Here is a 15018-nt window from a genome sequence, read left to right on the forward strand (position 1 = left end):
AGACCCTGCTTTAGGGTCAAGGTGGCTCTCCAGCAGAGGCATTCTGGAGAACCATCCCCATTTCCACAAAGGAGCACACAAGGGTTGCAAGAGGGATCTGCCTCAGTTGGGAGAACTTAAAATCTCCTTCCAGTAGGGGAAGAAGGGGATGGCTCTATTTAAGCACAGAGTGATTCAAGACATGGGGAATTTGATTTTCAGTCTGGAGCTCTATCAATTCACCTTAGAGTGCAATTCCAAGTTTCCTTTGGAGACAAATCTGAGACTATGCAGGATTAAGGGAAACTCTGACTCTTGATCTTTGACTTGGACCAGCATTGGAATGAGGCAATCAGATAGCTAGTGAAAATGATTTAAGGAGGAACTCACTCTCAGGTTCAAATGGGATACTCTAACACATCCAAGAGTGAGTGCCTCCTTAAATTTTGTGCTTTATGCTCCACACCAACTTGCTGGCTGGTCCTACTCAGCTTTGACCAGTCACTGCCCCGCTCCTGTGGGCAGCACTTCCCGGTGGCAGGCCAGTCTTCTCTGCCATGTCGCTGTGGTCTGTACTCAGCAGCCCAGTGTGGGGTGCTGGCTCTGTCCTCCTCATTCTGGTCCTCCTGCTTAGACTAAGTGTGCAGATCTGGCATAAGTTTTATATCTGGGACCTCCAGCACTGCTCCACGGATTTGACTGGGAAGACAGCAGTGGTGACTGGGGCCAACAGTGGTGAGTGTTCCTCCTGGCCTGCCACAACCACAGCCTCCAACTGCCCCATCAGGGAGGGCAGAGAGCAGGACCAGCTCCTACTGTCAGAACCCTTGTTTCCCGCCCTACTTGCTCCATTGGCCTCTAGTCACTCCCCAGACTAGTATAATCTGAAGCTGCCCTCCCACAGGCATTGGGAAGGCTGTGTCCCAGGAGCTGGCCCGCCGCGGGGCCCGTGTGATCCTGGCCTGCCGTAGCCGAGAGCGTGGACAGCAAGCCCTGGCCGAGATACAAGCAGCATCTAAGAGCAGCCGTCTCCTACTTGGTGAGGTGGACTTGAGCTCTATGGCCTCCATCCGGTGCTTTGCTCAGCGCCTGCTGCAGGAGTGTCCTGAGATTCATCTGTTGGTTAACAATGCTGCAGTCTGTGGTATGTACCTTGACTTGCTTCCCCTAAACACATTTCCAGAGTTTCATTTCTCAGGGACCTCAAAACAGGCATCTTTCAAGCCTAACCTGTACATTCCATGGAAAGTTTCTAGTTCAGACACTATCCTGAAAAACCTAAATTATAGTCTCAAACATCATTGCCCCATCTCAACACATCCGTGCTCCTGTGGTGTTCCTGTGCTGGGTTTAGTCACTCAGTCGTGTCCGACTCTTCGTGACCCCACGGACTGTAGCCCACCAGGCTCGTCTGCCCGTGGAACTCTGTAGGCAAGAATACTGGAGTGGTTACCATGCCCTCCTCCAGGGGATCTTCCCAAACAAGGGATCCAACCCAGGTCCCCCGCCTTGCAGGTGGATTCTTTACTGTCTGAGCCACCAGGGCATTTCTATTGAACCCAATATATCCTCCCCAGACTCTGTCTCCCTCAGGATTCTCACTCCATCACCCACCACCTATGTTTTCATCTCTCTCAGGATTCCCTGCAACACTTACCCCAGAGGGCCTTGATCTCACCTTTGCTACCAACTACACTGGGCCCTTTCTGCTCACAAATCTGCTCCAAGGTAAGGAAGGATGGGTACTTACCTTCTGTGTGACCCCTGCTTTTCCATTCCTCTAGCATTTTCATGGCTTACTGTCTATCATGGTCATCTCCTTTCCCTTGGCACCCAGATGCATGCTGAGTAATGACCCAATACATTTTTACTTCTCATAACGGAATCAGTTAGCCCCCAGATATCAATACAACCAGCAAGAGGATATAAGATCTACACCACACTTCTCTTTCCCTCAGGTCTGAGTTCTAGCCAGACCAGTAGAGTCAGTCATCTCAGGTCTGAGTTCTAGCCAGACTGGTAGAGTCAGTCATCTCAACAAAAGCTTCTTGAAGGTGGCATCAGGCTACTAGGTTTAAGGAGGCTGTGTTCTCCTAGGGAAGGGAGGAGTTAAGCAGCAGGCACATTCTCCCTAACATTTTCTCTGGATTGTCTAATAGCCTCTTTATAATTTTATTTATTTATTTTTGGCTGTGCTGGGTCTTCCTTGCTGCATGGGCTTTCTCTAGCTGCCCTGCACAGGCTTCTCATTGCAGTGGCCTCTCTTTTCGTGGGGCACAGGCTCTAGGGTGCGTGGGCTTCAGTAGTTCTGGTATGCGGGCTCAGTAGTTACAGCTCAACTGTGCTGGGGCTCAGCGGTCGTGGTGCATGGGCCCAGCTGCTCTGTGGCATGTGGGATCCTCCTGGATCAGGGATTGAACTCGTGTCTCCTGTACTGGCAGGCAGATTCTTTACCACTGAGCCATCTAGGAAGCCCTCTAACAGCCTCTTTAAAAGAAAATTAATTTTTTGGTCAGGTAATGAATATATGTCCAAAGTACAAAAGGGTATATGGAAAAAGAAAGAAAAGAAAAACTCTCCTCCTCTCCTGGAAAATCAGCTGCCCATTCCCTTCCTGGGGGGCAACTCCTATTGACAGGTCTCATGTACCCTTTAGTGGGCAATTAAATTAGTCCTGACTGGAAAGTGAACAAAGAGCAAGGCCAAGCTCTATGGGTTTGTAATGTATTAATATATGTTTTTCCCCTTTCCAAAAATTGTAACATGCTATAATACCCTGTGTCTTGCTTAGTAATAATTTCTTGAACTGTCTTCTTGTTACTGAAAAGTGTGTGTGGGGGGGTCTTGCTGCTCGCCATTCAAAAGCCAGTAAACAGGCCAGGTTGATGGAAAGGAAAGTTTGCTTTATTTCAGATTCTGGAGACTAGTGGTAGGGAGGATGGTGGACATCTGTTCAAAGGCTAACTCCGCCACCTGACAAGAAGGGGGTGAGAGCTTTGATAGAGTGTATGTAGTGGGGAGATTACATGTGGAAGCAGCACATTTATCTCTAACAGTCATCTTCAACTGGTCATCAGTAGTCTGACTAACATCATCTTGATTGTTTTAGGTAGAGTTAATCTTCAGTTCCAGGGTCTGTTTGTTCCCATTTCTTTGTGGTCAGTTTTCATGTCCTGGGTAGAGTCTAGTCACCATGTAGTTAACTTTTCCACCTGATATTTTGGTATCTATAAGACAGCTCACAGGATATGGCTCAAAATATTATCTATAACCCTTGAGAAAGAACTAAAGGTCCTTGACTATGCTTAATAACTAAATTACTATTATTTAGTCTCTTTAGATGTTTTCCTTTGTTTCAGTGTTTTTCACTTTTCTGATTAAACTTATTCTTTGATTAAAGTTTTCTATAGACAAAAGGCAGGCAGAGGACATGGGGCATGGAGGAGGGGCAAGGACCTTATGGTCCTGGTCTGTTTCATTCTCTCCTATCTCCTCTGTCTAATATATTCTCCCTTCTGTGTCTTCTAAGAAATCACCTTTCATTATATCACTTTCTTGGTTCAAATTCTTGGAAGGTATTCTGACCTTTATAAAGTAACTAAGCTGTGTCAGTTCAGTTCAGTTCAATTCAGTCGCTCAGTCGTGTCCAACTCTGCGACCCCATGAATCACAGCATTCCAGGCCTCCCTGTCCATCATCAACTCCCAGAGTTTACTCAAATTCATGTCCATCGAGTCGGTGATGCCATCCAGCCATCTCATCCTCTGTCGTCCCCTTCTCCTCCTGCCCCCAATCCCTCCCAGCATCAGGGTCTTTTCCAATGAGTCAACTGTTCGCATCAGGTGGCCAAAGTATTGGACTAAGCTGTTTATCTCCACTTAAAAAACCTCCTGCAGACAGAGCCTCGCCTTGGCCTTTCCCAAACCCACACCCTCATCTTTAGTTAAATTTTTTTCTCTCTTAGGCCACACTCTGTCTTCTAAATCCTGGCTGTAATTTGCACATGTGTTTCCCTCTATTTGGAATATCCTTTCCCATCCTTTTAGCCTGGCTAACTTAATTCAGCTTCCAGCACTCAGCGCAGATACCACTCACGCTGTGGATCCTGTCCTGACACCTCTGCCTCCCACGAGGTGTCCCCATTTACCACATAGCTCAGTTGATAAAGAATTTGCCTACAGTGCAGGAGACCTGGGTTTAATTCCTGGGTTGGGAAGATCCCCTGGAGAAGGGAATGGCAACCCACTCCAGGATTCTTGCCTGGAGAATCCCATGGACAGAGAAGCCTGGCAGGCAGTCCATGCGGTCGCGGAGTCGGACACGACTTAGCGACTAAACCAATACCACCACCTGAGCCGCTGCAAATAGCTCTGTTCCTGTGCAGGTGCTGTTGCATGAAGATCACTGTCCAACTAGGTTGTGAGTCCCTTTGGTCTTTACATCACTATGTTTGCAAGTCTGGAGTTCAACTGTGGTCTTTAAGAATAATTTTCTCTTTGGCAAATTATGGCTGAATACCTCCACTCAATTTTTCATTTGTGTTTCTTCATTTAAATGGAGGGCTCAAAATAGTTTTAGTATTTTGAAACAATAAGTAAACTCATATGTGATAACTATAATTTTTTATACTTTATATAATTCAGACTTTTTTTTTGTATAGTTAGGAAACTCTTTTTTTCCCCCCCCAGAGATTTGCTTACACCTCTTCTATTGATAGTAATTTTACTTTCATTCTTTTGGAAGATAAATTCCAAAATTTTTTTTAATTAAAAAAAATTTTTAATAAAACTCTTTCCCAAGCATCTCTGCACATATTTCTTTTCCCCTAAACCTAGCACCCATATGTCTTTAGTACCTAGCATGGTGTCTGCCATAATTCAAGGGTGCAGTGAATATTTGTGGGATGAATAAGTGAGTGAATGAATGTATGACTGTGTGAAAGACAATTTTCACAGCATTTCCAGCCTCTCCTCCCCATTCTTAGCCATCAGCAAAATAAAAATATAAACAAGGATTAATTAGCTTCAGCTGGTAAGTGGCAGAAAAGGGACAACTCCACTTTTACTTTAGGCAAAAAAAAAAAAAGAAACCACACTAAAATAAAACAAGGAGAACATTAGGAAAGCAGCTAATGAAAACAGTCACAGTTCACATTATACTATGCACAGGGCCCACTGACTGTCTTCTGAAAGCCTGGGATGGACCCTGCTCTCCTGTAGTCTCGTGGAGAAGCAGGCTGGGCAGTGGGCATGGGTGTTGACTCCATGACTTGGATTAAAGGTATGTGGTCTTCTCTCCACCTAGGGGCCCTTCAGCGGGCAGGGTCAGCCCGGGTGGTGAATGTATCCTCCTTCCGGCAATCACATGGGTACATTGATGAGGATCATCTGGTAGGGGCCGGGAGACCTTTGGCCTTCAACCAGAACTATGATTGCAGCAAGCTGCTTTTGGCCTCGTTCACTGGGAAGCTTGCCCAGAGACTTCAAGGGACAGGTAACTGCCACTGACACTCCCTACTCTTCCACTCCCAACACTACCTCCCAACCCTTCCCATCTCATTCCACCATATTCTGGACTTAAAATACTCCCAATATCCCCAAGCCAGCTGTTAATCTCCTCCATTTATCATCTGTGCACCCAGTATCTCACTCAACCCCATCTTCCTACCTCCTTTTCATTCTTTTCCAACTTTCTCATCATCCACAGCGTCCCTCTCCTCCAAAACCATCCATCATATTCCCCCTCAAGATCACCCAATGCTTTCTAATCCTTCTATCTCCTTACTGGCTTGGGTATTGCCATTCATGTAAGCTACGAAACACGGACTTCTCTGGCAGCACCCCCAGGTCTCTGGTCGCCTCTGCCTGACCACAGAACCACACTTAGCCCTCCCTTCCCACCACCCTCCTCTCACTTCACCGTGCACTATGCTCCTCAGGTGTGACTGTGAACTCTGTGGACCCAGGTGTTGTGTACACGAAGATCATGAAGCACTTCTCCTGGTCATATCGCATCCTCTTCTGGCTCCTCAGCTTCTTCTTTAAGGTGCGTGGTGGAGAAGCTGGCGCTGCCTGAAGGGGGTGGGTCAGGGCTCTGCCGAGCGGCGTCCCGGTGAGTCAGAGCTTGCCTGGCGTCACTCTTCCACTTCCGCGGTGTCTCTGCAGGATAGCAAGCAAGGCGCGGTCCCAGTCCTCTACCTGAGCTTAGCAAAGGAGCTGGACGGCGTTTCTGGAAAACATTTTAGCAGTTCCTGTGTGATAACTCTTCCCCCGGAAGCTGCTCAGGATCCTCACGTGGCCCAAAGCCTCTGGAATACCTCAGTCCGACTAACAAACCTAGACAAGGTGGACTGATCTTCTGTGACCCAGGCCCTAACTAGCCACCCTCCCTCTGACTCCCTCATGCCTTCTGTCTGCCAGCTCCAAGGATCAATCTCTTTTGTCTAGTAGAGTGACCACTCCCTCTCCCTGTTGGTTCAAGGACGTGAGACCTCAGATCAGCCAGGGGACAGTTTCAGCTTCTACTTTATTGCTAGCTGTCTGATAGAAGTATTCATGTCTTAGGCACTGGGATCTCCAAACCTACTGAGTCCCACATTGTAGGGACAGGGAGTAAGACCCCTTTCAGTGAGTATTAGACGTGCCAGTAAGAGGGAGCACTTCTACCCATCGCCCTTGGTTCCTGGCCTTGGGAGAGGCAGCGCCACACTGTGTCCCCTGGATCAAGATGTGTGCCATGTCCTGCTGGCCGCACTCCAACTCCACAGTATTGTGACTGAGCCTACAGGTAACCCTTCCACCTTGCTATCAAGCCAGCTGCTCCTGAGTGCTGAGTCCTGCAATAAAGATAGTGAATTCTGAGGGTGAGAGACCATTGTTTCTTTCAAAATCGAAATGAATTTTGAAATAAGCTTTTCCAATTTCACATACACAAAGCCTGTATGTGTATGTATCTACTTGGGAGGATTAAAGTTTTTATGACAATGAGTTCTAAACATGAGCAGTGTGTACTTTTATCTATCTAAATCTTTTAAATTTTGAATAAAGATCTTACACAAGTTTTACTATATTTAATTTCAGATACCTTACTTTTTATGCTATTGCAAATGGTATTTTAAAATTTGTATATTAATTGTATATCATTGAGCAACTTTATTGTTATCTAATTGTGATAAGTCATCTGTACATTTTTTTGGTTTTTGCATGTGGAAAATCACACCATCTGGGAATAATAACATTTATTTCTCCTCTTTCAATTAATGTAAACGTAATTTTTTTTCCTAGACCTTAACTGATTTTCTACTATAACACCAAACTTGAATTTAAACCAACTTTGTCAGAGTGCTAATTTTGTCTGAAAAAAAAGTGGAAGTTAGTTACACAGTCGTGTCTGACTCTTTGCGATCCTGTGAACTGTAGCCTGCCCGGATACTCTATCCATGGAATTCTCCAGGCAAGTTTACTGGAGTGGGTTGCCATTTCCTTCTCCAGAGGATCTTCCCAACCCAGGAACTGAACCTGGGTCTCCTGTACTGTAGGTAGATTCTTTACCAACTGGGCCACTAGTGAAGTCACTAGTATATAATTTTGTATACATGGCTAAATTTAGTATACTCATGTTTTTGTTTGGAACTATTTATTCATAAATGAGACTGACCTGTACTGTACTTTTCCTTACTTATACTGCCATTGTCTAGCTTTGCTGTCATGGATAGATTCATTTTATAGAATGAATTTGGAATTCATGTTAGTGTAGGGACATTATATAAGAAAGTGTTAATTGCTCAGTTGTGTCTGACTCTTTAAGACCCCATGGACTACAGTCCACCAGGCCACTCTGTCCATGGAATTCTCCAGGCAAGAATACTGGAGTGGGTTGCCATTCTCTTCTCCATGGGATCTTCCCAACCCAGGGACTGAACCCAGGTTTCCTACATTGCAGGAGAATTCTTTACTGTCTAAGCTACCAGGGAAGCCCTTATATAAAAAGCAGATACCAATTAATTTAAGATTAAATGTGCAAGAAACGTGCTAGGGGAAGTGGCTGTGAGAGAAAGTGGGGAGAGAAAGCTAAGAGATCTGTCAGATCGTGATACAAGTCTGACCCAGAGAGAAGGTTGGTTGGAAGCATCTTAGAGTGCAGTGGAATGATTTTTCCTTTTTGGGGGGCCATGTTGCACGATGGATCTTACTTCCTCTACCAGGGATCAAACCTGCAGCCTCTGCCAGTGAAAGTACAGAGTTTTAACCAGTGGACAACCAGAAAAATCCCAGTTTTTCCTTTTTAAAAGTCCCTCTTATATATAATCTATTTCTGTTCTTTAGTGATTAGTCTAAAAAATTTATTTTATTGGCCACGCTGAATGCAGGATCTTCGTTACCCCACCAGGGGTCAAACCTGTGCCCCCTCCAATGGGAGCATGGAATCTTAATCACTGGACTACCAGGGAAGTCCCTGCATTTTAAAAACCTAAAATCTTAACTCTATGGCCTTTGGGGTCTGTGGTTTTCCACATATAGGCTTAATTGCCCTAAGGCATGTGAGGTCTTAGTTCGCTGACCAGGGATCAAACCCATATTCCCTCCATTGTAAGGCTGATTCTTAACCACTGGACCACTAAGGAAGTTCCATCCCTGCATTTAACATTATCTTTTTATCTTTATTCTTCTTTCAAACAATACATAGATCTTAGAGGTCTTTAATGTTCTTTAACATTAATCATTCTCTTTGGATTCATATGCTTTTATAATCCAATATTTAATTATATTGTTATCTAATTAATTTCACAAATCAGGTATTTTGTTATTTTAAATAGTTGACATTTATATGGATTTACTCATATGCCTAGTATTTTCTTAGTTCATTCTTCTTTCTTGAGTCTCAGATCCTCTATCTGGGATTATTTTTCTTCTACCCTGAAGTACATGCATCCTTTAGAAGTTCTTTTCATGAGGGTTTGTGGTAGACAAAATTCTAAGCTGGCTCCCAAGATCTGCATGCCCTCCTGCCTTGTGTACACATCCTCTATAATCACTTCTCCCTGGGTGTGAGCAGATCTCATGAACATGATGGAATTATACTCTTGTGATTTTGTTGTATATCAGGGATTACATGGGATCTACTGATGTAATTAAAGTCTGTGACCATTTGGCTTTGTGTATGTGCTGTGTGTGACTGCACAATATTCATATCTATCATATTTTTATTACGTCTTTCTACATTTGAGTTCCTCAAAGCTTTCCATAGTTTGTGTCATTCATTCATTTATTCATTAAATGAATTAACAGAGTGTCAGTTGATCCAGGCATTATTCTATATGTTATTGTCCTACAGTAATAAGTAAAACAGATAAACATTCATGAATTCAAGCAGTATATATTCCGGTGGAGTAAGAGAGATAATAAACAAAAATATGTGGTAAAATTATATAGATATGAGTGCTTCTTGGCAGAAAAGCTATGATAAACAGAGACAGTGTGTTAAAAAGCAGAGACATTACTCTGTCAACAAAGGTTCATATAGTCAAGGCTGTGGTCTTCCCAGTGGTCATGTAGAGTTGTGAGAACTGGACCATGAAGAGGGCAGAGCACCAAAGTATTGATGCCTTCAAACTGTGGTGTGAGATCAAATCAGTCAATCTTAAGGGAAATCAACCCTGAATATTCTTTGGAAGGACTGATGCTGAAGCTCCAGTATTTTGGTCATCTGATGTGAATAGCCAACTCATTGGAAAAGTCTGTGATTCTGGGAAATTTTGAGGGAAGAAGGAGAAGAGGGCATCAGAGGATGAGATGGCTCGATGGCATCACCAATGCAATGGACATGAACTTGGGCAAACTCCAGGAGATGGTGATGGACCGGGAGACCTGGTATGCTGCAGTCCATGAGGACCCAAAGAGTTGGACACAACTGGGTGACTGAACAGAAGCAACAGCAATGAGTGCTATGGACATAAGTGAAGCAAGAAAGAAAAGGAGTGTCATGATAAGGGGCCTGGGTAAAATTTTTAAATAGGTTGGCCAGTAAAAGACTCAAGTAACCTGTTGATTTTGAGATAATCAAAGGGGACCTTATTTTGGGTGTGTTAGTTGCTCAGTCATGTCTGACTCTTTGCAACCCCATTGTAGCCTGCCAGTCTCCTCTGTCCATGGAATTTTCCAGGCAAGAATACTGGAGTAGGTTGCCATTTCCTTCTCTAGAGAATCTTTTCAACCCAGGGAATGAACTCAGGTCTATTGCATTGCAAGCAGATTCTTTACAATCTTAGCCACCAGGGAAGCCTAGCCTAAGTAGATGAGCCCTTTAAAAGGGCTTAGTCTTAGCAGAGAGATTCAACAAGATGGCTCCAGTCAGACTCTCTTGCCCCAGCTCTCTCATGCTCTCTGGCCCCATGTTCTGTAAACAAAGACTTTGCACAGTTATGTAGCTGAGATTACTTATAGCACTTTGTATGAGCATCATGAGATACTCACTGGGTCATGGGCTACTTTGTGCGTTATACCTATATGAGCTTCACCGTGGAAGCCCTGGCTGCTACTGCACTGAAACTACTTTAGAGTGGGATCATGGTTATGTTGTGGCTGTGTCATGGCTACATATGGTTATGTTATGGCTGTGTCATGGCTACATATGGTCATGTTGTGGCTGTGTCATGGCTACACATGGTTATGTTGTCATGGCTCCATATGGTCCTGTTATGGCTGTGTCATGGCTCCATATGGTTATGTTGTGGCTGTGTCATGGCTACACATGGTTCTGTTGTGGCTGTGTCATGGCTACACATGGTTATGTTGTGTCTGTGTCATGGCTACATATGGTTATGTTGTGGCTGTGTCATGGCTACACATGGTTATGTTGTGGCTGTGTCATGGCTACATATGGTTATGTTGTGGCTGTGTCATGGCTACATATGGTTATGTTATGGCTGTGTCATGGCTACATATGGTCATGTTGTGGCTGTGTCATGGCTACACATGGTTATGTTGTCATGGCTCCATATGGTCCTGTTATGGCTGTGTCATGGCTCCATATGGTTATGTTGTGGCTGTGTCATGGCTACACACGGTCATGTTGTGGCTGTGTCATGGCTACACACGGTCATGTTGTGGCTGTGTCATGGCTACACACGGTCATGTTGTGGCTGTGTCATGGCTACACATGGTCATGTTGTGGCTGTGTCATGGCTACACACGGTCATGTTGTGGCTGTGTCATGGCTACATATGGTTATGTTGTGGCTGTGTCATGGCTACATATGGTCATGTTGTGGCTGTGTCATGGCTACACACGGTCATGTTGTGGCTGTGTCATGGCTACACACGGTCATGTTGTGGCTGTGTCATGGCTACACGTGGTTATGTTGTGGCTGTGTCATGGCTACACGTGGTTATGTTGTGGCTGTGTCATGGCTACACGTGGTTATGTTGTGGCTGTGTCATGGCTACACGTGGTTATGTTGTGGCTGTGTCATGGCTACACACGGTTATGTTGTGGCTGTGTCATGGCTGCATGTGGTTATGTTGTGGCTGTGTCATGGCTACACACGGTTATGTTGTGGCTGTGTCCTGGCTGCATGTGGTTATGTTGTGGCTGTGTCATGGCTACACATGGTTATGTTGTGGCTGTGTCATGGCTACACACGGTTATTTTGTGGCTGTGTCATGGCTACACGTGGTCATGTTGTGGCTGTGTCATGGCTGCATGTGGTTATGTTATGGCTGTGTCATGGCTACACACGGTTATGTTGTGGCTGTGTCATGGCTACACACGGTGTGGCTGTGTCATGGCTACATATGGTTATGTTGTGGCTGTGTCATGGCTACACACGGTTATGTTGTGGCTGTGTCATGGCTACACATGGTCATGTTGTGGCTGTGTCATGGCTACACGTGGTTATGTTGTGGCTGTGTCATGGCTACACGTGGTTATGTTGTGGCTGTGTCATGGCTGCACGTGGTCATGTTGTGGCTGTGTCATGGCTGCACGTGGTCATGTTGTGGCTGTGTCATGGCTACACGTGGTCATGTTGTGGCTGTGTCATGGCTGCATGTGGTTATGTTGTGGCTGTGTCATGGCTGCATGTGGTCATGTTGTGGCTGTGTCATGGCTGCACGTGGTCATGTTGTGGCTGTGTCATGGCTACACGTGGTCATGTTGTGGCTGTGTCATGGCTACACGTGGTCATGTTGTGGCTGTGTCATGGCTGCATGTGGTTATGTTGTGGCTGTGTCATGGCTGCATGTGGTTATGTTGTGGCTGTGTCATGGCTACACATGGTCATGTTGTGGCTGTGTCATGGCTACACGTGGTCATGTTGTGGCTGTGTCATGGCTGCATGTGGTTATGTTGTGGCTGTGTCATGGCTACACGTGGTTATGTTGTGGCTGTGTCATGGCTACACGTGGTCATGTTGTGGCTGTGTCATGGCTACACGTGGTCATGTTGTGGCTGTGTCATGGCTGCATGTGGTTATGTTGTGGCTGTGTCATGGCTGCATGTGGTTATGTTGTGGCTGTGTCATGGCTACACGTGGTCATGTTGTGGCTGTGTCATGGCTACACGTGGTCATGTTGTGGCTGTGTCATGGCTGCATGTGGTTATGTTGTGGCTGTGTCATGGCTGCATGTGGTCATGTTGTGGCTGTGTCATGGCTGCACGTGGTCATGTTGTGGCTGTGTCATGGCTACACGTGGTCATGTTGTGGCTGTGTCATGGCTACACGTGGTCATGTTGTGGCTGTGTCATGGCTACACGTGGTCATGTTGTGGCTGTGTCATGGCTACACGTGGTCATGTTGTGGCTGTGTCATGGCTGCACGTGGTCATGTTGTGGCTGTGTCATGGCTACACACGGTTATGTTGTGGCTGTGTCATGGCTACACATGGTCATGTTGTGGCTGTGTTGCAGCTGCTGCGTCAGCCAGGAGAGAGGCTGTGTTATGGCTGCCATGCCAGTTAGGAAAGAAAAAGTGTGTCTGCAGTTCCTATGGCTCCTTGAGTCATCTTCCAGCCTCTTAACTTGTGCCTGGCTCACCCTGGGTTCAGCAAACAGTGTGAACAGCAAGACAATTGGCATCACGAACAGGATCTGCAATACAACCATGTAGAAATAAACTGCCGTATTGTGGAGAAAACCACAAGGCCTCTAGAAGTTGAGGCTTTGGTTCTATGGTTACAAGGAGCTGAATTTTTCTGGTGACCAGTGACCTTGGAAGAGGACCTGGGGCCCAGATGAGATTGCAGCCCTGGATGGCACCTTGATTTCAGCCTGGGGAGGTCCTGAGCAGAGGACCAAGCTAACCTGTACCCAGACTCCTGACTCATAGAAACTGTGTGATAATGTTGTTCAGTCCCTGAGTCGTGTCTGACTCTTTGTGACCCCATGGACTGCAGCACACCAGGCTTTCCTGTCCCTCACTATCTCCTGGAGTTTGCTCAAAGTCATGTCCATTGAGTCGGTGAAGCCATCCAATCATCTCATCTGCTGTCACACCCTTCTCCTCCTGCCCTCAATCCTTTCCAGCATCAGGGTCTTTTCCAACAAATCAGTTCTTTGCACCAGGTGGCTAAAGTATTGGAGCTTCAGCTTTAGCATCAGTCCTTCCAATGAATTTCAGTGTTGATTTCCTTTAGGATTGACTGGCTTGACCTCCTTACTGCCCAAGGGACTTTCAAGAGTCTTCTCTAGTACCACATTTCAAAAGCATCAATTCTTTGGTGCTTAGCCTTCTTTGTGGTCCAACTCCCACTTCTGTACATGACTACTGGAAAAAACAGCTTTGACTATACAGACTTATGTTGGCAAAACTGATGTCTCTGCTTTTAATATGCTGTCTAGGTTTGTCATAGCTTTCCTTCCAAGGAGCACGTTTCTTTTAATTTCATGGCTGCAATCACCATCCACAGTGACTTTGGAGCCCAAGAGAATAAAATCTGCCATGTTTCCATCTTTCCCCATTTATTTGGCATGGAGTAATTGGGCCAGATGCCATGATCTTTGTTTTTGAATGTTGAATTTTAAGCCAGCTTTTTCCGCTCCTCTTTCATCTTCATCAAGAGGCTCTTAAAAAAATAATGAGGCTCTTTAGTTCCTCTTCGATTTCTGCCTTTAGGGCGGTATCATCTGCATATTTGAGGTTGTTGATATTTCTCCTGGCAATCTTGATTCCAGATTGTGATTCATTCAGCCTGGCATTTCCCATGATGTACTCTCCTTTCCCAATTTTGAGCCAGTCCATTGTTCCATATCTGTTTCTAACTCTTGCTTCTTGACCTGCGTACAGTCTTCTCAGGAGACAGGTAAGGTGGTCTGGTATTTCCATCTCTTTAAGAATTTTCCAGTTTGTTGTGATCCACACAGTTAAAGGCTTTAAGCAGAAGTAGACATATTTTTGGATTTAGCTTGCTTTTTCTATGATCCAGCAGATACTGGCAATTTGATTTCTGGTTCCTTTGCCTTTTCTAAATCCAGCTTGTAGATCTGGAAGTTCTTGGTTTACATGCTGTTGAAGCCTAACTTAAAGGATTTTGAGCATTATCTTGCTAGCATGAGAAATGAGTGTAATTATATGGTAGTTGGAAAATTCATTGAGAAATGAGTGCATTATATGGTAGTTTGAACCTTCATTTTAGGAATCAATGAACTAAAATGGACAGAAAGGGGTGACTTTAATTCAGGTGACCATTATATCTACTACTGTGGGCAAGAAAGCTTTAGAAGAAATGGAGTAGCCCTCATAGCCAACAAAAGAGTCTGAAATGCAGTACTTGTGCAATCTCAAAAAGGACCGAATGATCTCAATTCATTTCCAAGGCAAGCCATTCAACATCACAGTAATCCAAGTCTGTGCCCCAACCACTAATGCCAAAGAAGCTGAAGTCGAATGGCTCTGTGAAGACCTACAAGACCTTCTAGAGCTAATACCAGAAAAAGATGTCCTTTTCATCATAGGGGATTGGAATGCAAAAGTAGGAGGTTAAGAGATACCTGGAGTAACAGGCAAGTTTGCCTTAAAGTACAAAATGAAGGAGGGCAAATGCTA

The 15018-nt window shown here is 45.1% G+C and overlaps 1 protein-coding gene across 3 annotated transcripts in view; it reads left to right on the plus strand.

The window, feature by feature from the left end:
• Nucleotides 1–15018, plus strand: part of LOC110138681 (retinol dehydrogenase 12-like) — an 18369-nt gene continuing 3351 nt past the window's right edge. Inside the window, exons 1-6 of one of the 3 annotated variants that reach the window (XM_020895892.2) lie at nucleotides 1–714; nucleotides 884–1123; nucleotides 1618–1707; nucleotides 5284–5472; nucleotides 5918–6024; nucleotides 6144–9130. In XM_020895892.2, coding sequence (XP_020751551.1) covers nucleotides 537–714; nucleotides 884–1123; nucleotides 1618–1707; nucleotides 5284–5472; nucleotides 5918–6024; nucleotides 6144–6332 — 993 coding nt within the window. In that variant the 5' untranslated portion in view covers nucleotides 1–536 and the 3' untranslated portion in view covers nucleotides 6333–9130. Of the gene's footprint in view, nucleotides 715–883; nucleotides 1124–1617; nucleotides 1708–5283; nucleotides 5473–5917; nucleotides 6025–6143; nucleotides 9131–15018 lie in introns of those variants that run through there. The other 2 variants (XM_020895906.2, XM_020895899.2) reach the window with 2 other exon arrangements.

Source organism: Odocoileus virginianus, chromosome 2 (assembly GCF_023699985.2).
Source record: "Odocoileus virginianus isolate 20LAN1187 ecotype Illinois chromosome 2, Ovbor_1.2, whole genome shotgun sequence".
Taxonomy (NCBI): domain Eukaryota; kingdom Metazoa; phylum Chordata; class Mammalia; order Artiodactyla; family Cervidae; genus Odocoileus; species Odocoileus virginianus.